Source organism: Pan troglodytes, chromosome 9, assembly GCF_028858775.2.
Source record: "Pan troglodytes isolate AG18354 chromosome 9, NHGRI_mPanTro3-v2.0_pri, whole genome shotgun sequence".
Lineage (NCBI taxonomy): Eukaryota > Metazoa > Chordata > Mammalia > Primates > Hominidae > Pan > Pan troglodytes.
The window spans coordinates 50284961-50306666 of record NC_072407.2 but is presented as its reverse complement, the minus strand read 5'-3'; the positions used below and the strand labels follow the sequence as shown (position 1 = coordinate 50306666).

Sequence of the window (21706 nt, the reverse complement as noted above, 5' to 3'; positions counted from 1 at the left end):
AGGCAGATGACCCAGGTTCTTCCCAGAGACCCTTTTAGGGTGCCCACAGGAAACTGCTTAGAGAGCTCAGCTGGCCCCATTGTGTGAGCAGCCCCCACCCCACCTGCTAGAAACAGCAGCCAAAACCCAGCAGGATGGAGCTTCCAGAGCAGCGGGAGCCAAGTGGAAGGGGAGGGCGGCCAAGGGGCAGGCGAGGTGGGGGTGGAGGACACTCCGACGCCCAGGTCCTCTTTGCGCCGGGCTTCTTCAGGTGCTGGGTGGACGGCGGGCGCGTCCCATCATCCCTAGGCCCACCTCGCCCTCCTGGGAGCACTGCCATCAGGGACTCCCCTAGAGCGCTCTGCGGCCCTAGTTCCGTCTGATGCCTGGCCTCTCATGGCGGCTAAGGTAGGGTTGGTTTCTATCACCAAGTTAGAGGCAGAAGGGACGGGAGAAAGCTCCCCGACGGTCCCCTGCCCCTCGTTCCCCCCCTCCTATTTCTTAGTAGAGAAAACTCCAGTCCAGAGAGGGAAACACAGCTACCCAGGACGCACAGTGAGCGAGCTGGTGATGTCCGGGGCTGCAAAGTGAGCTGGTGAAGTCCAGGGCTGCCCTGGCGTGTGCGGGACCTTCTGGTCCTCTCACTCCTTCCACCGCATCCACTTGGCCCCATCCCTGGAAAGCCCATTTTGGAGACCTCAGACCTCCTCCGCTCCAGCACGCCCCCTTGTCCCCTCTACCCCCAACCACACCCAGCCCTCCCTCCACTTCACACACAAAAGTTCAGGTTTAGATTGTCCGATGGAAATTGGGGAGCAAGAGGAAGGGGTCGGTGGCCAGGAGTCCACGAACTTCAGGGGAGCCATGTGTCAACGCTCTGAGGGCGACAGGGTTCTGCAGGGGGTGAGCGTCCTACAGGGGTGCCTTTCCAGGCAACGGGGGTGGGAAGCCGGAGAAGGAAATATTATGATTTGTTTCCCTCCTCGTTAAAGACTTTTTCCTATAGTCGTGCCAATAAAAGCTCCTTCTCGGCTGTCACGCGCAGCCGGCGCCGGCTTCCCTCCCTTGGAGGAGAGGTTCCCGAGCTCTCCCGCTTGCAGACCTGCGTACCCCTCTTCTCGGCTGCACCCTCTCTTGGAGCCCGGCCTCAGCCGCCCGCCCTTTAAATTTTAGAGAAGGATCCGGGTGCCGCCGTCCTGGAGCGGCCCACAAAGGGTTAACCCGGGAACACCCGGGGCCGCCCCTCGCCGGAATCCGGCCTGCTCATTGGTGGGAGCCGCAGAGCTCCTGGCCAATGGCGGGAGGCTGCGAGCAGCAGCCGGTGGCGGCGTGGAGGGCACCGGAGGAGTGCAGGGCTCGCGCGGAGGAGGGTCCCGGCCTGCGCCGACGGCCCGCGGCTGAGGGAGCGCAGGGTGCACTGGCTCGGGCCTGCATGGGACCCCTTCTGCGTCTGGGGCCGAGGCAGAAATGGCCTGGCCGTCTCACAGTGTCCTAAACCCCTCATCAGTAGCGCGGCCCCGCCCCCACCCCCGCAGGGGAAGTGGAGACCGAGGGACTCCCCGACGACCCCGACTCAAAGGGCGAGCCGGGCCTTAAATCCCCTTGCAGCTCCATCTCGAATCGTCCTACTGTGGGGCGCTTTGGTGGCTGTCTCTGGTGGCGGCAGAGGGGACTCTCCCGGGGCAGTAATGGTACCAGCTCTAGCCTTGTTTTCCCCCCTCCCTAAATTCCTTCCCCAAGGTCAGTGCAGAGACAGGGTAAAGCTCTGGGGGCGCAGCTGCCTGCTGGGGTCGGTGTAGAATGGTTTCCCTGACCAGAAGCAGCCTCAGCGCGCCCTCTTCCCTCAGGTCCCTGGCTCCTTGGCGCCTGCACCCCCACTCCTAACTTCTGCCCCTCCCCCGGCCCAGGCTGGTTCAGTCTGTGCTTGGGGAAAGGAGGGAGGAGACCGGAGCGGGTCCAGGCTGAGCTGTGGGATAAGGGGTGGGGGGGAATCCTGAGCCCGGACATTCCTTCCGAGAGAGTGAGAGCTAGGGAGAGATGGGAGGAGAGGCCTCTCACATTTCCCCCTTTCTTTCCCCCCGCAGGCTGGGGCCCACAGACCCCCCCACACCCCAACACACACTGACCCATGCATTCCCGGACGGTTACTTGCCTCGTGGTCACTAGAAAATTGTCCCCATTTCAAGCTGAAGGGCCTTCAGTCTGAGTCACTGCTGTGCCTAGGGGGCGGGGAGTGGTGAGAGCAGGGAGAGGAGGTGGGCCCCTTGAGTACCCAGTTGTCAGCAGACCCACCCTGTCCTTAAGCATTGCCATCCAGTAGTTGGGGTTCCTAAGAGACCCAGGCCTTGCCTTCCCAGAGCTAAAGCCACCCTGTGAAGGAGAAAACGCACTGAACTGAAACTCAGGAGGCCCTAATTCAAGACCCAGGTCTGCTCTGAGACCTGGGCAGTGGCAGGTGTCTCCTCTCCTGGCCTCGGTTTCCTCATCCATTACGGTCTGTGTCTTTATGGAAGCGCGGTTGACAGGGGCCTAGAAAAGTGAATTAGTCTTCAGAACATGGGCCTTTTTCCTCTGCCCTGGCCTTTTGGGGACTGGATGGTGTGAAACCAGTTCTCCTGGTCCCTGGAGCCAGTCCCTCCCTGAGTCTTCCTGGCAGAGTATGGGGGTTAAGGGAGCACGTTGTTCCGACACCCGACCTCACTCTCAGCCCCCAGTCCCCATAGGCCTAGGGAAGGCGGCTGCTGAAGTTTCATATTTTCCCCCTACCGAACTGGTCACTACAGATCCCAAGTCCAAATAAGCAGAAATACTTCTGTGTGTGTGTGCACGCATGCATGTGCACATGCTACACAGATGTGGGCTGAGGGGTTCCTTTGTACACAGGGAAACACCACCTCTCTGACACCACATAGTGAAAAGTACACCCATCGACACATTCAGCCAGTTCCATGTGCAGCCTTGTACAGGCGCTATCACACATACAGATACCCTCACAGAGTCACATAGGCTGACGCTGTCAGGTATGAACACAAACTCAACAAGACACACTCATCAGATGTGATCAAACAGTGATTCACACCCCTACGCTCACACACATGCGAAGTCACCTCAGACACAGGATCACACAGACATGGTCACGCATACTCGCTGTCACACACACACCATCTCACATGACCACAGAACTAAATGTTGGCTGCCAAGCCAGCATCTCAGTGCCTGAGATGACTGAGTCATGTGAACACCAGTGAGGGAGATTTGGGAGCCCCGGGCTTGCATGGGGCTGGGACACTGAGGGCTGGGACTGAAGAAAGTGCCAACATGGGGACTGAGCTTTTCTTTGCCAGTGTGTGCTGGAGAAAGGAAGGAGAGAGGAATCAGCAGGCTGGCGCCAGCCGCGGGCTACTTCAAGGCAGAGCAGAGTCCTGGGGAGGGTGTATATTCTCTGCAGCCCCCTAGCCCTGTTAGTCTGGCCCTTCCATTGCCCCTCCTGACACTGGTAACCTTGTCCTGGTCAGGCCATAGCTTCCTCAGTTTCCCAGCCAGCCCCTGGCATCTTCTTACCAGGCAGCCCATGCGCTGTGGTCCAACCCTGGGGTGGGCACCAGGCACTGTCTGGGCAGGAGGAAGCGATGGCAGCGAGTGCCGCCGCCCAGGGCTGGGATTAGCTGTGTCTGGCACCTCCGAGGGCACAGCAGCCCATGGTCTGGTTGCTGGAGATGCTGGTCTATAGGCAGCGGCCAGGGGATCCCTGCAGGACAGCTTAGGACACCGGAAACCGAGTGCCGGGGTTGGCGCAGGGGCCTCTGGAGAATAAGGGCATCTAGTCACATTCATTTATTCATCATTCATGCATTTGTTCAGTATTTACTCAGCACCTACTGGGTGCCCAGCTTTGTGGATACAGAGATGAACAAGATCCAGTTCCTGCTCTCAAAAGGCTTTCTGACCAATGGTGTGACAATGAAGGGTAAGTCCAAGTCTCGAACTCTGATCCCTCTCCAGAGCATTCTCCACCTTACATGAAGAGAGATCTTCTAGGCCACTCAAGGGGGCTCACACTTGTAATCCTAGCACTTTGGAAGGCCAAGGTGGGAAGATTGCTTGAGGCCAAGAGTTTGAGACCAGCCTGGGCAACATAGCGAGATCCCATCTCTAAAAAAAAAAAATTTAAAAATATTAGCCAGGTGTGGTGGGTAATCCCAGTCACTCAGGAGGCTGAAGGAGGATTACTTGAGCCCAGGAGTTTGAGGCTGCACTGAGCTATGATTACACCACTACACTCCAGCCAGGGCAACAGAGCAAGACCCTGTCTCTAAAAAACGGGATCTTCTAAAACTTAGAAGTCCTATGTCATTTCTCTGCTCCATTGATGAGGAACTTATACTCATCATCAGTGAATCATGGCTCCCTACTACCCTTAGGATAGAGTACAGGTTCCTTGGTGTAGCTTCAAATGATCCAGCCGTATTGCCTATATGTCTTGCTGTGTCCAATTCTCGTTTGAATCTGCAAAGCCTAGCATTGGTCCCCGCACACAGTGGATGCTCAGGCATTCACTGAGTGACTGACTGACTGGATGAGTGTGTGAATGAAGGAGTGTGTCAGAGAGCTTATGGACTCAGGCCCTTTTTTCTGTAGCAGAGAGCCTCCAGGAATGACCGTCCCGAATCTTGCTCTGATGCCAGCTTGCTTCTGCTCCAGGCAGAGTTTCCATGTGTTTGGACCCCTTCCCTCGGCTCCTCCCTAGTGGGGCCGCTGTACCCATTCTCCGGGTTGTTCTTCCTTCCCTAAGCCTTTCTGTTCTTAAGCCCCAGCCAGACCAGGTACCTGGGAAGCACAGACTCCATTCAGTGCTGGAATTGCTGTCCCCCCAGACCCTGTCAGGCCTAAGGGTATAAACAGAACACAGTGGCCAACCCGCCAGGGCTGCTCTCTCGGCCCCTGGCCAGCTGGAAGGCCCTCCTCGCCTGGAGCCTACCACCTCACTCTGGCTGGAATTCCCTTGGCCTCTCCCCTCTCCTCAGTGTACTCAGCATTCAGCCTCTGACATCCTCAGCGGTCCTGGCCTGTCTGAGTTGTCCTCAGGTTTTATTTTTGGAAGGAGTGGTATTCTCTCTCCTTATTTACTCCCTTCTTTCAGGGAAGGTGTGGGACCCCTGGGCTCAGCTGGGGATTAGGCTATTGACTCCAATCCCTGGGGTCTGGAGCTCTCTGGGCCTCCAAGGGAGGGGACCTCCAAAGACTCTTGACCCACCCGATGCTTCAAAGCCAGCTGTCTCTGCCTTCCTTCCCCCACCCAGTAGGTGACTAATGCTTGCCCTTGCCCTTCTTGAAGAGCCCTGCAACGGCCAAAAGAAATCATTACAATTTTCGAACTGAAAGGAATTTTGGCATCATTAGGTCCACCCCCTCTTATGTGAAGAGGCAAAGCAGTTCAATGGTTATGAGCAAGGGAGTCAGACGGACCTGGTTCTAATCCTGGTTCTGCTATACACTGTGCAGGCTTTGGACAAGTTACTTAACCTCTCTAAGCCTCAGTCCTGAGTATAAAATGGGAACGTTCATATCCACCCCACCAGGTTGCTGTGAGGATTAAATGAGACAACAATTGCGAAGTGCTTTATATAATGCAGGACATATAGGAGGAAGGCTCTCATTAAATGTAGCTGTTATTATTACAGATGAAGAAAACCGAGAGCTGGGGATGGGAGTGCACTTGCCTGGGGTCACACAGCCCAAGGTAAGCAGCCGTTTCCAGAGTCATTCATTTGTCTCTATCTCCCTTCCAAGGAGAAGAGAAGGACTGGCACCAGCCCAAAGGCACATTTTCCTTGAGTCAGTCGGATGGGCAAACCACTGGGTCTTCAGTGCCTCCCTCCTGCCACCATACCCTGGCCCACCTCTGTGGCAAGCATTTCCTCCATTGCCCCAGGGGCCTCTTTCTTGCTCACTGAGGGTCAGGGGTCTGGGGAAGAGACCCCAGTACTCAGCCCCAAGTGGCCCCCAGGCCAGTGGGACTCTGAGGGGAGCGGGGAGTGCTGGGTCCTGACATCACAGAGCAGAGAAGCTAGAGCCACAGTCATGCAGGCCAGCTGGGGCCCTTCCAGTGCATCCAGATGTCTCAGGAATGTGCTGAGCTGGGAACTACCACCTTCCTTGCCTCCCCACCCCCAACCCCTCATCCCCTTGCTTGCTCAAGCTCTGCCTCCGCCCACCCCCTTGGCTCCTCCTCTTTCATCTCTCTCTGGGAGGCCTCCTGTCCACTGTCCCTCTGGCACCGTGCCACAGTCAGGCTCCCTCTTAGTCCTCTGAAGGGATTGTCAGAGGCAGGAGCCCTTCCCCTCCTGCAGACCCCAGGGGCTGAACTTGTGGGGTGGAAAGAGATGGGAGCTAACTGGGAGGAGAGAGTTCCAAGCAGATAGTGCATGCCAGATCCCAAATGTGGAAGTGATTTGCAGCCCTGGAGAGAAAGGGGTGAAGGCCTTGGGGCGGCAGAGGGCAGGGCTGGAAGGATGGTGAGTGGGGCTCTGGGCATCTTGTCCCAGCCAATGGGTAGGAGGGTCAAGGAGCTGGTGTGCCAGGCTGGGCTGGGCTCAGGAGGAGGGTTCAGACCCTCCTAGGCCCCTGGGGTTCATAGAGACGTGCTTTGATAGTGGAGGGTCCTGAAGTATTGGAGGAGATGGGGGAACCTTGTTAGGGTCCTGGTGTTGGGCCAGGAGCCAGGACATGGTTCAGGCTGGAGCTCCCAGCCCCAAAGAGGAACAGCCTGTCCCTTTGCAAGGGCGGAGTTGCCTTGGGCCTCCCCAGGCCAGCCTGGCTCTCAGTGCTGGGGGTGAAGGAGCCAGAAGGGAACTGGTACTCCTGGCCCAGTGCGAGAGTCACATCAGGGCACTGAATAGTAGAAATCAGAGGAGAGAAGGGACCTGGAGTCAGCTACTGTCCTGGGCTCAGGGAGGTCTCACAACTCTGTTCCCTCTGGGGGAGAGTCCCTGATCACCCAGACAGGCTGACAGCTGAGATCCGCCTGATGGACTGCAGGCCTCCTAGCACTGAGACCCTTCAGAGGAGCTGGTGACCATCACCTGGTGCAACCCAGAACTATCGTTGGCTCCCTCCTGCCTGCTGAAAAACTCCCAGCTCCTCAGCATGATACTCAAGGACTGTCAGAAACTGATCCCAACTTACCACTAGAGCTGGAGCCCCCTCATTTTCTCTCCTCTCCAGGCTAGTTGGATGGACCATTCCCAGCTCCTTAAACCTGCTGTGGTCCCCATGGCTGTAGGACCTTTGCTTATACCTCTCCTGGTGCCTGCAGTGTTTTGTCCTTTATCTCCTCATTCTAACTCTTCCTATCCTTTAAGGGGCCAACTCAAATGCTGCTTCCTCCAAGAAGCCTTCCCTGATCACCAAGCTTGAAGAGTCATCTCCCTCTCTGTTCTACCACAGCACTTACAGACTGTTAGGTCATTGGTTAATGTCATGCCCTGAACTCTAATTACACACAATGGGATCCAACTGTCCTTCTAAACGTTACCCTTCTTTCGGGTAGATCAAGGACAGGTTTCATCTTTTTTGTTTTGGAGACGGGGTCTCACTCTGTTGCCCAGGCTGGAGTGCAGCCTCTCAAGTAGCTGGGACTACAGGAATGGACCACCATGTCTGGCTAATTTTTGTATTTTTTGGTAGAGACGGGGTTTCACTGTGTTGTCCAGGTTGGTCTTGAACTCCTGACCTCAAGTGATCCGCCTGCCTCAGCCTCCCAAAGTGCTGGGATTACAGGCGTGAGCCACCGCGCCCGGCCGGATTTCATCCTTGAACCCTCTGCAGAGCCTCAAACAGGGCCCAGCATATACTCTGCCTAATGGTAATGATCATAATATAATAACAGCGAATATTTATGTACCAGGCACTGCTCTAACTTCCTGCATGTAGTATCTCATTTAAGCTTCAAAGGATAAAGTGGGTCCTCTTAGTACCCTCACTTTATGGATGAGACGCTGAGGCTCAGAGTAGTTAAGCAGCTTGCCCAGGTTCATTCAGTTAGCAAGTGGTCAAGCGGGGATTTGAACCCAAGCTCTGATTGCAGAACCCACGCTCTTAAGCACCCACAACAACACTGGTTGCTGAAAGAATGATCCTGCTGCCCCATTGCAGCACCTAGTCCAGGGCCAGATACAAAATATGGGCCCCCACTCCACACACTGGGTTCATCCTGGGGATCCGGTTTTGCTCCTTTCCTGGCCATCCCTCTCCTGCTGCCCAGAAAGAGCCCTGAGAAGTGGCCTGGGGCTTTTTGGCTTTACCCAAAGGAAAGAGCCTTCCATCTCCAGAGAGTTGAGACAGAAAAATAAAATCCCCGTGATCAGGGCTCTGCAGGGCTGGACAAGGTGGGATATTCCTGCGAGGGCTGTCAAATGCCATGGGCCTTCCTTTTAAGCAATGACAGCAACAATCAAAATAAAAACAGCAAGGGGGACCATAGTCAATTATAACTTAATTTTAAAGTAACTAAGAGGGCCGTGTGCGGTGGCTCATGCCTATAATCCCAGCACTTCGGGAGACTGAGGCGGGCGGATCACTTGAGGCCAGGAGTTTGAGACCAGCCTGGCCAACATAACAAAACCCCATCTCTGCTAAAAATACAAAAATCAGCCAGGTGTCGTGGCGTATGCCTGTAATCCCAGCTACTCGGGAGACTGAGGCAGAGAATTGCTTGAACCTGGGAGGCGGAGGCTGCAGTGAGTGGAGGTCGTGCCACTGCATTTCCAGCCTGGGCAACAGAGCGAGACTCCATCTCAAAAATAAATGAATAAATAAATAAATAAAATAAAAAAAAGAGTGTAATTGGATTGTTTGTAACACAAAGGATAAATGCCCGAGGGGATGGATACCCCATTCTCCATGACGTGATTTTTTTTTTTTTAAGACAGAATCTCAGTCTGTTGCTCAGGCTGGAGTTTAGTGGCGTGATCTCGGCTTACTGCAACCTCCACCTCCTGGGTTCAAGCAATTCTCCTGTCTCAGCCTCCTGAGTAGCTGGGATTACAGGTGCACACCAACACGCCTGGCTAATTTTTGTATTTTTAGTAGAGATGTGGTTTCACCATGTTGGTCAGGCTGTTCTCAAACTCCTGACCTTGTGATCCACCCGCCTCGGCCTCCCAAAGTGCTAGGATTACAGGCGTGAACCACCGCACCTGTCCCATGATGTGATTATTATGTATTACATGCCTGTACCAAAATATCTCATGTGCCCCATAAATATCTAACCTACTATGTACCCACAAAAATTAAAAATTGTCCAGGTGTGGTGACTTATGCCTGTAATCTTAGCACTTTGGGAGCCAAGGAGGGAGGATCGCTTGAGCTCAGGAGTTCAAGACCAGCCTGGGCAACATGGCAAAAAAAATCTTTACAAAAAATACAAAAAATTAGCCAGACCTGGTGGTATGTGCCTGTAGTCCTAGCTACTCAGGGGTTTGAGGTGAGAGGATCACTTGAGTCCGGGAGGTTGAGGCTGCAGTGAACTGTGTTTGTGCCACTACACTCCAGCCTGGGCAACAGAGTGAGACACTGTCTCAAAAAAATATTTAAAAACCAAAACAATAAAAACAGCAGTGGCAACTATTGTTTATAGAGGGTTTATGGTGTACCAGGCCCTCTGCAAGAATTTCTAATGGAATTCTCTTAAGAACCCTATGTTTTACCATGAACCCTACTTTTGGATGAGGAAAATAAGCTTGGAGAGGTTAAAGCACCTGCCCAAGCTCACACAGGTGACAAGTGGGAGGCCCCAGGTCTAAGCAGTGCTGAAGACGTCCCGCCTCAGGCAAGGATCACCTCCCCAGCACTTGCCTCATCATCTGCCATCTGACCTGCGGACCCACTGTCTGCACACGTTGAGCCTGGGAGTACACACCTGGGAAGTCTTGGGACTTTCCTGTTTAAAATCTCCCCAGAGTGGGGTGGATTCAGGATCTACAGCTCACCTCTGTCCCAAACTCATGCAGCTTTGAGAGACCAAGATATTCAGAACCGAGTCTGTTTTCTTTTCTTTTTCTTTCTTCTTTCTTTCTTTTTCTTTTTTTGTTTGTTTGTCTGTTTGTTTTTTGAGACAGAGTCTTGTTCTGTTGCCCAGGCTGGAGTGCAGTGGTTCAATCTCGGCTCACTGCAACCTCCGCCTCCTGGGTTCAAGCAGTTCTCCTGCCTCAGCCTTCTGAGTAGCTGGGATTACAGGCTCCCGCCACCACGCCTGGCTAATTTTTGTATTTTTAGTAGAGACGGGGTTTCACCATGTTGGCCAGGCTGGTCTCAAACTACTGACCCGCCTCAGCCTCCCAAAGTGCTGGGATTACAGGCATGAGCCACCATGCCCGGCCCTGAGTCTGATTCTTAAGCTGGGTAAGTTTCCATGTATTAATTTTATTATACTTTATAACTGATAGATATACAGTCTATATATTCTTCCAGTGCACAAGATATCATAATAGAAAAGGCCATGATGATAAAGTGAAAGGGAGAGATGGCATTTATGCTAACATTCACGATTTGAGTAATCAAATGAGTGAACGAATGAAGCAATCTACTTTAAAAAAGAGGGCCATCAAAGCTGGAAGTGTAGAAGTGTCCTTTCTTTTACTATCTATCCACCCACCTATTCATTCCTCTATCGTCCCCACCCTACTCCATCCTGCCTTCCTTCCATCCATCCAATAAATAAACATTTCCTGAGCACTCAGTCATTATAGCTGTACCTAGGGAATAGCCACAAATAATTGACTGACACACCCTGCTCTCAAGGAGCCCTCAGTTTAGTTCAGAAATGAGGAGGCCAAGGCCCAGAAAGGGAAAGTGATTTGCCCAGGGTCACACAGCAAGTGAGGGAAATGAAGTAAAGAAGGGTGAGTGTATCCCGGGTGGAGGGGAACCCATGGGCAAAGGCTCAGACCTGTCTGCCTCCAAAGCGAGCCCCCGTCAATCACTGCCTGAAACCCGCCTCCTGGCTCTCCATGAAGGCCTGAAGAGCCTGCCTCACTCCATCGCTACTTTCATTTTTGTTATTCTTTTGGAAGGGGAGGAGGAGCCAGTGGCTGCTGCTGTCCAGCTGTTATGTCGGACCGCACATCCCAGCCCAGATGTGTCAAACTCTCTGTGATGGGTGAAGTGGCTTCTGGGCCACGAGCCACGAGCCAACGGCCAAGGAAGCGGCAGTGAAGGCTCTGTCCCAGGGGAATTAGGGGAGGAGGCACACTGAACCCGGCGGCAGGGAAGCCCATGGTTGCTCCAGCTATCAAACTGGCCTTGTAGACAATATGGTGTGTCTAGGTGGTGGGGATCAAGATCTTTGACATTCCAAAGAAATCAATACCTTTGACATATTTCCTCTGAGGGTCAGAGTCCTGGGGCATTTCCTGCCTCTCCCAGCTTCTCCTGAACCAGACAATCCCACCCCCACACATTCCCCAATCCTGGTCCAGGGTCCTGCCATTCAGTCTGGCTTCCCCAGGGCTGCTCAAGAGGGTTACACAGAGTTCCAGCTCACAGTCTTGACTTAACTCCACCCAAATATTCCTCCTCCATCCTGCCCCCAGGAGTGCTGAGACTTCCAGAGAAACAGCCTGTTCTCCAGCATCTGGAGCTGGTTTCTTGAGGGAGGTTCAAGGGCAAGCCAGGTTCCAGAGAGAGATGCTCCAGGAGGGCCTCGGTACCAGGACTCGCACGAGGCACATGATACAGGGAGAAGACACAAAACAGGGATGTCCTTTATGCTCCCCTCTCCTGGTGCAGTAGCCAGGCCAGGCCAGGGCAGACAGAAACAGAGTCTCCTGAGGAGTTCTGGGAGCTGCAGAGAGCAAAGATCCAAGTCCCCAGAAGGGCTGGGGAACAGCATCCTGGGGGTGAATCTGATAGGGTGTGAAATGGGATGTGGGAGCTTATTCAGGGGATCTGGTTTTGCCCATAAAGCTCTAGGCATCCAAGGTGCCCTAAGGATGGGAGTGGGTGAGGATGAAGACAGGGACCCTGTGATATCAAAGATCCTGAATTTTCCTTGCTCTAGAGGGGAAATCTCAAACTAGAACAATGAGAGAACTTGCTTGTAGCTTCTTCTTGCTCCCCTCTTTGACTCTCCATAGGACTCCTGCCCTTGAGCAGAGTGCACAATGGATAATAATGCCTATACGTGTTCAGTAAAAGGAACATGGCCCCAGTCCCTGTGGAAATGCCTTTTTTTTTTTTTTTTGGAGATGGAGTTTTGCCCTTGTTGCCCAGGCTGGAGTGCAATGGTGCGATCTTGGCTCACTGCAATCTCCACCTCCTGGGTTCAAGCGATTCTCCTGGCTCAGCCTCCCAAGTAGCTGGGATTACAGGCACATGCCACCATGCCTGGCTAATTTTTTTGGTATTTTTAGTAGAGATGGGGTTTCACCATGTTGGTCAGGCTGGTCTCACCTGAACTCAGGTGATCCACCTGCCTCAGCCTCCCAAAGTGTTGGTATTATGGGCATGAGCTACCATGCCTGGCCAGAAATGCCTTCTAATAACTCCTTTGCCACTAAGGAAGAGGGAAATTGGGGCAGCATGTGCAGAGATCACCTTCTGAGAAAGCTTTCATGACCTGTAGCCTGGCTCAGCCTCCTGCCATGCTCTGCTCCATCATGGCGCCCACCATGGTGTTGATACTGCCTATTTCCCTCTCTGTCTCTCTCATTCGTCCGTGATTGACTGGAGGGTCAAGTGTGTTTTCTTCATCTGGGTTACCCTGGCACCGGCATAGATGTTCCTTCAGTGCCCAGTTGCTGAAGGAATGGACATGTGTATTAATGAATGAGCAAGTGAATTCCCAGCTGGTCCAGGGAAGCCGGAGGGACCTCACAACATATCGGGGCACAGACAGCACTTCTGTGGGACCCAGCATCCCCATCACCCTAAGGGCTGGCCAGTCCAGGATCCTGAAAACCCCAGGATCCCTTCAGGAATCATAAGTACACCTCTTGAACACTTATATCTGATTTTTTGGGTCTTGCTCTGTTGCCCAGGCTGGAGTGCAGTGGCGTGATAATAGCTCACTGCAGCCTTGAACTCCTGGGCTCAAGTGATCATCCCACATCAGTCTCCTAAGCAGCCAGGACTTCAGGTATGTGCCACCATGCCTGGATAATTTATTTTTTATTTTTTGTAGAGATGGAGTCTTTCTGTGTTGCCCAGGCTGGTCTCAAACTCTTGGCCTCAAGTGATCCCCCTGCCTCCGCCTCCCAAAGTACTGGAATTACAGGTGTGAGCCACCACATCCAGCCTGGGATTTTTTTAAAACAATTTTTCCCTTCCCTTACAAGGATTGCCCCAGTCTAAAGTAATTTTCTCTACAAATACAGTAAGTCCTTGAAATAGAGCAAAGTTCACTACAATGTGACCCAAACTTGACTTCTGTTCTATGCTCAAGCCCCTTCTCAAATAAAAGTAAGCAAAACTCCATTCTCTATGGGGCTGGTAAAAAAAAGTGACTGCCTCATGCTCCTGTGGTACTCTTTCTGTTTGGTCTGCTTTGTGCAGTAAGGTGTCACAATTTTTACTTTCCTGCTTTTTGTGATAGTACAGACCATCTGAAAAATACTGTTTTTCGTTAATTCTACAAAAATATTACTCCACATTTTATGTAATTGGAAAATTTATTTTTAAATTTGTATTATTATTATTACTTTTAGAGACAGGGTCTGGCTTTGTTGCCCAGGCTGGAGTGCAGTGATGCCATTATGGCTCACTGCAGTCCCAACCTCCCCAGCCCAAGTGATCCTCCCTCCTCAGCCTCCTAAGTGGCTGGGACCACAGGCATATGCCACCATGCCCGGCTCATTTTTTTTTTTATTTTTTGTAGAGACGAGGTCTCCCTATGTTGCCCAGACTGGTCTTGAACTCCTGGGCTCAAGCAATCCTCCTACCTTGGTCTCCCAAAGCATTGAGATTACAAGCATGAGCCACCGCAAATGAACATAATTGGAAATTTTTGACTGGGCATATTTATTGCATTATTGTAGAGTTTTACTACATTGAGCATCTATTTTGTCCCATGTGACTGTGCTAGGTTTATGTCAATGCACAAAACTGATATGGACTCTCCTCTTATGGAACTTACTTTCTCATGGAGGAAATAGACAATAGGCCATTAAAATAATTGCAAACTGGGTTAAGGGCTAGAAGATATCAAAAGACTAAAACAGAAAAGAACAGGGGGGTCCCACTTTAGGTAGTCAGGGAGCGTTCCCTAAGGAGGCAATATTTGAGCTGGGATCAGAAGGCTGAGATGGACAGACTGGGGGAAAAGCAGTCCAGATGACAGGAACAGCATGTGCAAGGGCTCTGAGGCAGGGCTGGAAAGGCTTAGTCTTAAATTGGGTGAGTATGGATCCAGGAGTCCTAGAGCAATCTGAAGAAGAAACTGGGGAAAACGGAAGCCCTAGAGACAGTGCTCAAGAGTGAGACCTGAGCCACAAGTTCAAATCCCCTGTGGGTCAGCCAGCTGTAGACTATTCTAGACCAGGGGCTGCAGAGGCCTGTGCAGTAGGGGGATGGCTCAAGGTAATGAGAACTCATTGAAAACCATGGAGAGCCCTTCCTGGACCCCAGAGACAGTGCAGGCTCTGCAGGACCTCGATGGCTGCAAATAGATGGGCTTAAGGACACTTTTCCCTCTTCTCTAAGAATGTGGGGTCTGGTTTGGGCCCCTTTTTCTTCATCCATCCATCCATTCATTCATCCATCCATCGATTTATTCATTCATCAACGGTTGTTAGGCACTGGGATACAGCAGTGAACAAGACAGACCAAGCCCCTGACTCAAGGAACTGTTCCCTCAACACCGGGGGAAGCAAAACCCAAACCAAACCTCTGCTCAAAACGAACTTAATGTTTTGATAGAGTAGGTATCAGAGGTCTCCTTTCTGAATAGGCACCCTGAGATTTGGGCTCCTCCAGTAGGTTTTTCATTAGATCTTTTCTAGCAGATTCCACTCTGAGACCAGAGTGCCTTAGCACTTCTGTCCTCTTTCCTGTTGGTGAGAACTTAAACAGAAACACACACAAATCTCCCCTTTTAAGGACTGTTAAAGGCCCACCCACAGACATAGGAACACCCAAACACACATACTTCTCTAATCTCCCTAAATCTCCCGAAGGCTGGGGGTGGGGGTGCCTCTCTGCTTCCCAGTTAGCTCAGGAGAAGCCAGGCTAGGCGTGTGGGGAGTAGCGATCAGCCTTAGCCCCCACCGCCTCCCCGCAATGCTGGGCTGGTCCCTGGGTCCCCGTCACTCCCACACCTGGCCTCCCCAGCTGCAGGGAGTAAACGGGTGTGCTGGGCAAACATCCTTGCAGCTTCCTGCTGCTCCCCTCTGAGAAAACAGACCTCTTCTTCCTCCTCCTTCTCCTCCCCACACCCTCCCAGCTGGGGCTTCTCTGGGATCCCAAGCCAGTTCCCTCTAGAGAAGCCAGACATCCCTTCCCCTTAGCCAGAGGAAGGAGGGGACAGCACACAGACCTAGTGTTTCCATCTGGAGAAACGACCTGCTCTCCCTCTGGTCCTTTATCCCAGTTCTTGGAGCCCAGACCCTCTCTCTCATACGGGCCAAGGGGCTGAAGGACCACAGAGTACAGTGGCTCAAGGGTGGCCACATCAGAAACCATGGGAGAGCGGGAGGGGCAGGGAGGAGATGCCCCCAGATGGGACAGGAAGGGCAGCCCCCTTCTGAGGATCTCTGAGAATCTCATAAACAGAATTGCAGCAACATGAAGGTATCCTCATAGAAAGAAAAATAAAGCAGCCCAGCCACCTCCAAACACACTTGTCTTGACTTTGTGTACTCATTCTCCTGTCTGTCCAAGTGCATGCGTATTTCTTGCATAGTTGTTTTCAGGGTGAGCATGCATTTTGCATTTTGCACAGAGCAAGAGAGCACACATGATTTCCACATGATTTATGGCCCGTATCTGGATTTTTAAGGAGGATAGCGAATATTCTGCTCTCCATTTTCCAGGCTGGGAGGCACACAGACGCCATCCCTACCCATCCTTAACCCTGGAAACATTTTCCTATCCTCATGCAGAATGAAGAAGTTGGGGGAAGGGTTGGAATGGGATCTCAGCTGGAAGGAACCTCGGATATGGAGATGGAGACCCCAGAAAAGGAAAGTGACTTGCTATGTTCACACAGCAACTCGTAGCTGAGCAATTCTCACTATCACGCCCATCCAGTCTCTATGGATCAAGCCAACGATGAACGTTACATGCCAGGCATTGTGCTACATAACCTTCACTTTAATTTTCTCTCGAAATGCTTACAGTAATGCTATAGTTCTAATATTCCCATTTTTCAGATGAGGAAGTCAAAGCCCAGAAGAAGAAAAGTCACTTTTGGCCGGGCGCAGTGGCTCAAGCCTGTAATCCCAGCACTTTGGGAGGCCGAGGCGGGTGGATCACGAGGTCAGGAGATCAAGACCATCCTGGCTAACACGGTGAAACCCCGTCTCTACTAAAAATATAAAAAAAATTAGCCGGGCATGGTGGCAGGTGCCTGTAGTCCCAGCTACTCGGGACGCTGAGACAGGAGAATGGCGTGAACCCGGGAGGCGGAGCTTGCAGTGAGCCGAGATCGCGCCACTGCACTCCAGCCTGGGCGACAGAGCAAGACTCCGTCTGAAAAAAACAAAAACAAAACAAAACAAAACAAAAAAACAAGAAAAGAAAAGTCACTTTTCTGAATTGTCCCGCTGGCTGGTGGCAGAAACAGAGACAGAATTAAATCTCCTGATTCCCAGCCCAAGAGTCCTTTCTCTCTTTCCTTAGGCACCCCATCTTCTCCCGCTGCCTCTCCTGGCGCTGCCCAGGTGCGAGATCAGGAGCCTCCCCAGCAGGGCTTTTCCTCCCCAGTGTCCTAGTGCTGGATCCCACTGTCTGGTCGTGCCTCTTTTCCTGTGCTGGACCAAGGCCCAGATAAGCAGCTGGGGATGCAGGGCTGAATGGAGCAGCAGGAAGAGGCTGCGGGCGGCCGAGTTCATTCAGAAGAAAGCCCAACTCAGAGCTGCCAAGGGCCGAGGGAAGCTTACTGCAGGGCTCTACTGCCCTGCTTGACTTCAAGGGTCCGAGCTCTGACAAACCTCTTTCCCTCTGACTAGTGTCTTTTACCAGCTTCAAGAGGAGGTGTGGATCCCCCGATCCCTGCTGCTTTATTCCTGGGATCTGTGCCAGAACCATCTATAGGAAGACCTGATCCAACCTCTCCCCCATTTTACAGACAAAGAAACTGAGGCTCAGGGAGGAGAGCCAGTGGTAGGGGCCAAGCTCACAGGGGAAGCAGAGCCAGGACTAGAAACCAAGTCTCTCTGCAGTCAATGCAAGCCCTCTGCCCTTATACCCTTGTCTTGTCTGCTGAATTATGCTCTCTCTGCCTGGGACAGGGGCCTTCCTCAGAGCGCAGGGTGACCAGGATGTGCTGCTTAATGGAGAACAGGGAGACCTCAGCCCCCATGCCTCCTTGACTCCGGCTCCTGTCCCTTGGCCTGGTTCCTCACCATCAATCTAGTGGCCTGGGACAGTTTAGGTGGAAGTCCAAGATGCTCAAGTCCTCTAAGGACTTGACTCTTGCCTGGCCAAGTTTATCTTGGTCCTGGGAGGTAGAGGTCAGCAGGTAAAGAGTCTCAAGTGCTTGATCACAGGGTGTGTGTGTGTGTGTGTGGTGTGTGAACAGGCATGCACACGCAACTGGTGGTTCACTGAAGAGGGGGCTCCCACTAGACTCCCCAAACAATCCACATTTCATCTGGGCAGGCCCTTCTGAACCCAAATATTTTCTCCCATTCTAAGTCCATGCCCCTCCCCCATCAAGGCCTTAGGGCTGAGCCTGAGAGAGGGAGGGAGGGAAGAAGAGAGAGAAGCCACGTTTCCTTAGGGAGGGAGGGGAAGAGTGAGAAAGAGGAGAAAGACAAGCTCACAGTCGGACCTAGTCAAGAAGACATAGGGAGAGGGAGAAAGTCAGCCAGACTCCAGGAACAGAGGGACAGAGCAGAGATCTAGAGGCAGATGGAGAGAAATGGCTCCCTCCTCCTGAGCCATCACCCTATGTTGCCCTGACCGCCTCTTCCCAGCCCCCAGCCTCAGGTCCCTCCCTGGGGTGGGGGTGGGGGGTCTCTGGGCCTGATTCCCTGGGGCTGCCAGGGTAGCACCCTGAAATTTCTGGGCCTGGCTGAGAACCCAGGTCTGGCTCTGATCCCCGAGGGGTCGGGTCTCAGGCCCTCTGAACGTTCCCCGGTGCGCCCCCCAGCGGAGATCCAGCCTATGAGCCACCGAAGCCCCAAGGGAGGCGCAGGAAAGGGCGCTGCCACTTTGCGCCCAGTCTGGTCCTGGAACCTGGGGTGGGTTGGGGACGGCTAGAAGACGTGGGTGGAGGGCGGGATTGGTGTCTCTTGAGCTCAGATCCGAGGATCGGACGGACCCGATACCTCGATGGCCCCTTCCCCCTAGAAGGTGGAGGCCAGTGTATTCAAAGATTGAGCCCCCAGGAGGGGCGCTTAGCTCCAAACACATGTCGCTCCTGGAGACCCTGCGCTGAACCCTCTCCCCGGCTCCTGCCCAGTGATGTGTAGTCGGGTCCTTCTAGGGGCCCAGGCGCGCCGCGAGGACGGGTGCCGAGGGGTGGAACGGGAACGGAGACCCTTCATCTTACCGCATTGTTGAGGAAGTCCGACTCGTTCAGATCCCCCAAGTCCAGGAAGCTGGATCCGGGGAACAGCCTGTCGGCCTGGAAGGGTTCCAAGACGGCGTCCATCGCGGCCGGCTCCCGGGACCCCCTTCCACTGGGCTTCCCTCACTCCAGGGCGGCGGCGCGCCCAGTCCAGAGCTCCTGCCTGAGCGCTGGCAAACGGGCGGGGGGCAGGTCCGGGGCGAAGCCCCGGGGGAGGGGCGGACGGAGGCGGCGCGGCCCCGGGTGGGGGGCGCGGGGGGCGCGGGGGCCTTAGGGCAGCGGCTAGGAGCGGGATGGGCTCAGGGGCCCCGGGCGCACCGTGGGCATTCAGCCGACTCCACCTCCTCCTGCTCCTCCTGGGGCACAGCTGGCTTCCATGGGGAGCCCGGGGGTGGGGCTGAGGGCTTCAGGAGCCCCCCGGACAGGGTAGGAGCCGGGGCGGGGGAGCTAAGCGCTCCCCCGAGACTGGGTGGCTGCCGGCCTCTCCTCTGTCTCTGCGTCTCCCTCCGCACGGCTTCTGTCACTTTCCTCTCTGTGAAACTGGGAACCCCTGGCTGGCTAGCCCAGCTGGCCAAGGCGCCACGCCCCCACATCAATATTCACAATAATTTAATATTAATGAGAAGAGGGCGTGGCTCGAAGAATCCTCTCTCCTTTTTTAAAGAGACATCTGCAACTTCGTCTTAGTAATCTCTCTTCTCTGAATGCTCAAGGTGGGGGCTTAAAGCAACAATAGTCCTGGAACCGATAACAGTGTTCCTGGAACATTGGCATTTTAAGGCTTCACCAACCACTGTCCCATAAATTGATGAGGGAGCTATTTCCATCCTTCCAGCCTTATACTAAAGCCTGCACCAAACCCAGTCAGGGAATTCCATTTCACAGTCCCCTCAACAGATCTCCCCTCAACGGGGGAGATTTTCAGCTTTTAAAAAATTTTATTTATTATTATTACTATTTTTTTGACACGGAGTTTCGCTCTTTTTGCCCGGGCTGGGGTGCAATGGTGTGTTCTCGGCTCACTGCAACCTCCGCCTCCCAGTTTCAAACGATTCTCCTGCCTCAGCCTCCTGAGCACCTGGAATTACAGGCGCGCCCCACCACGCCCAGCTAATTTTTGTATTTTTAGTAGGGACGGGGTTTCACCATGTTGGCCAGGCTCCTCTGGAACTCCTAACCTCAGGTGATCCGGCCTCCTTGGCCTCCCGAAGTGCTCGGATTACAGGTGTGAGCCACCATGCCCAGCCGATTTTCAGCTTGTAACTCTCATTTCTCATCTCACCTGTTTCTTCTTCCAGGAAGCCTTCCCTGAACCCCCAGGCTGGAGCAGTTACCAACGGTATACACCCACAGGGCATCATGTGCTCACCTCCACTGTTTCTAGTCTAATGTGGTATTGTCCTTATTTGCTCACATTGTTTGTATCTGTGACCCCACTGAGCTGTGAGGCTCCTCAGGGCAAGGACAGTCCCCAGCTTCCCTCTGTGTGAAAGGGCTGGGTGAACAGCCAGAGACAGGAGAGTCCCCCTCTTCTCCTCGATAGTCAAGTCCCTCCCTACCCCCTAATGGTTCTGAAGAGCAGGAAGTTGGAAAACAGTGGTTCTGGAATCTGAATGAGCCAAGGTGCTGGCTGGCTGCACACTCCACAGTCACCAGACACTCCCAGGGCCCCGGGATCCATTACCTAAGTGGCTTGCTCCTGCGTACAAACTTAATCTCTTGAAAGGGCTGATAGCAATCGCCAAGCACCTGAACAAATGGAGGTGGTTCAGAAAGGCGCTCCCTCAGAGGGCTGGGCACACTGTTTCCTGACCAGAAGTTATTAATGAGATTAAGCATGTCCTTCCTGTCTGGGACGTTTAATTAGCTCAGGAACCAAAGGCCTTTAAGAGGTAGAGATGTCATTGCAGCTAAGCCATGGATGTCACCAAAATTGCTCTCAGCACCAGGTGGGAGAAGGGCTCATACCAAGGCTGAGACAGCAGTTGTTTGCTTGCCTGGCAGGCAGGCAGGCACGTGGCTTTTCCCCACCTTATGATCTAGTTGACATAGTTCTGGAGAGTGAAGTTCTGACCTTCCAGGCTGTTACATGACTGTTAGCTCCCAGGCCTCCTGGAGAATTTGCTCCTGAGAAAGTAGGATTATAACCCATGCTCTGGGGACCAGTTCACCAGCCATGCAACTCCGAGAAGTAAGGCTGGGCCAAAAAGAAATCAATTCACTTTCACAACAGTGGCGGGTAGAATTAGGGTGCTGGGACCATGGGTGTCTTCCCCAAATGCGTCACATCTGGCCAAATGGGGACCATTCAAACACTGGGATGTGGCTGATACTTCTCAGGGGGAGGGGAGGGGTCTCTGGCTGGGTGAACAGGCCAGGCTATCGTGAGTGAGCTCCAGCAGCAGGTGTCTGGAGTCCTGGCTACTAAGCTGTAGTCCCTACAGGCCCCCAGGAGGAGAAAAAGTGGCCCCCCGCCTGAGGTTGGCTGGAAATTGTGCCTGTGTTCCTCCCAGCCTGCTCTGTAATTAGAGACACAGGTACCATTTAAGTGATTGGGGAAGATTATATAGTTTTAGATAAGTAGGATTAGAGTGTCCTCTCTTTCCTTATTCTTACCCAGGTGAACACCCCAGGAAACCATTGAAAATAATCCTGGGGAGACATTCTGGTTCCGGCAGCTTCTGCGGAGTCTGAGAGGCAGAATCTCCCAAGAGAAATCCTGGGGAAAGGGGTGGCAGGGGGAGGAGGGAGACCAGGCAGTGTAGAGCCGGGCACACAGAGGAGTGTGATCGTTTTCTTTCTGGAATGAAGAGGATGGCAAAGTCCAGCAGAGATGAGGATGATCGCAGATTTATTCACACATTCTACAAGCATTATTGAGTACCTACTGTGAATGGTTCCGAGACCAGGCACTGGAGACACAGCAGTGATTAAGAACCTAGATCCCAGAGTAAACGTGGTTGTACAGAGGTGGGTGGGTAAAAAAATGTTAAGAAGATG

The 21706-nt window shown here is 53.2% G+C and overlaps 1 protein-coding gene across 2 annotated transcripts in view; it reads right to left on the bottom strand.

The window, feature by feature from the left end:
* Positions 1 to 19303, bottom strand: part of CREB3L1 (cAMP responsive element binding protein 3 like 1) — a 43734-nt gene extending 24431 nt beyond the window's left edge. Inside the window, exon 1 of one of the 2 annotated variants that reach the window (XM_508890.9) lies at positions 18689 to 19303. In XM_508890.9, coding sequence (XP_508890.2) covers positions 18689 to 18790 — 102 coding nt within the window. In that variant the 5' untranslated portion in view covers positions 18791 to 19303. The remainder of the gene's footprint in view (positions 1 to 18688) is intronic. The other variant, XM_063784002.1, reaches the window with a different exon arrangement.
* Between the last annotated feature and the right edge of the window lie 2403 nt (positions 19304 to 21706).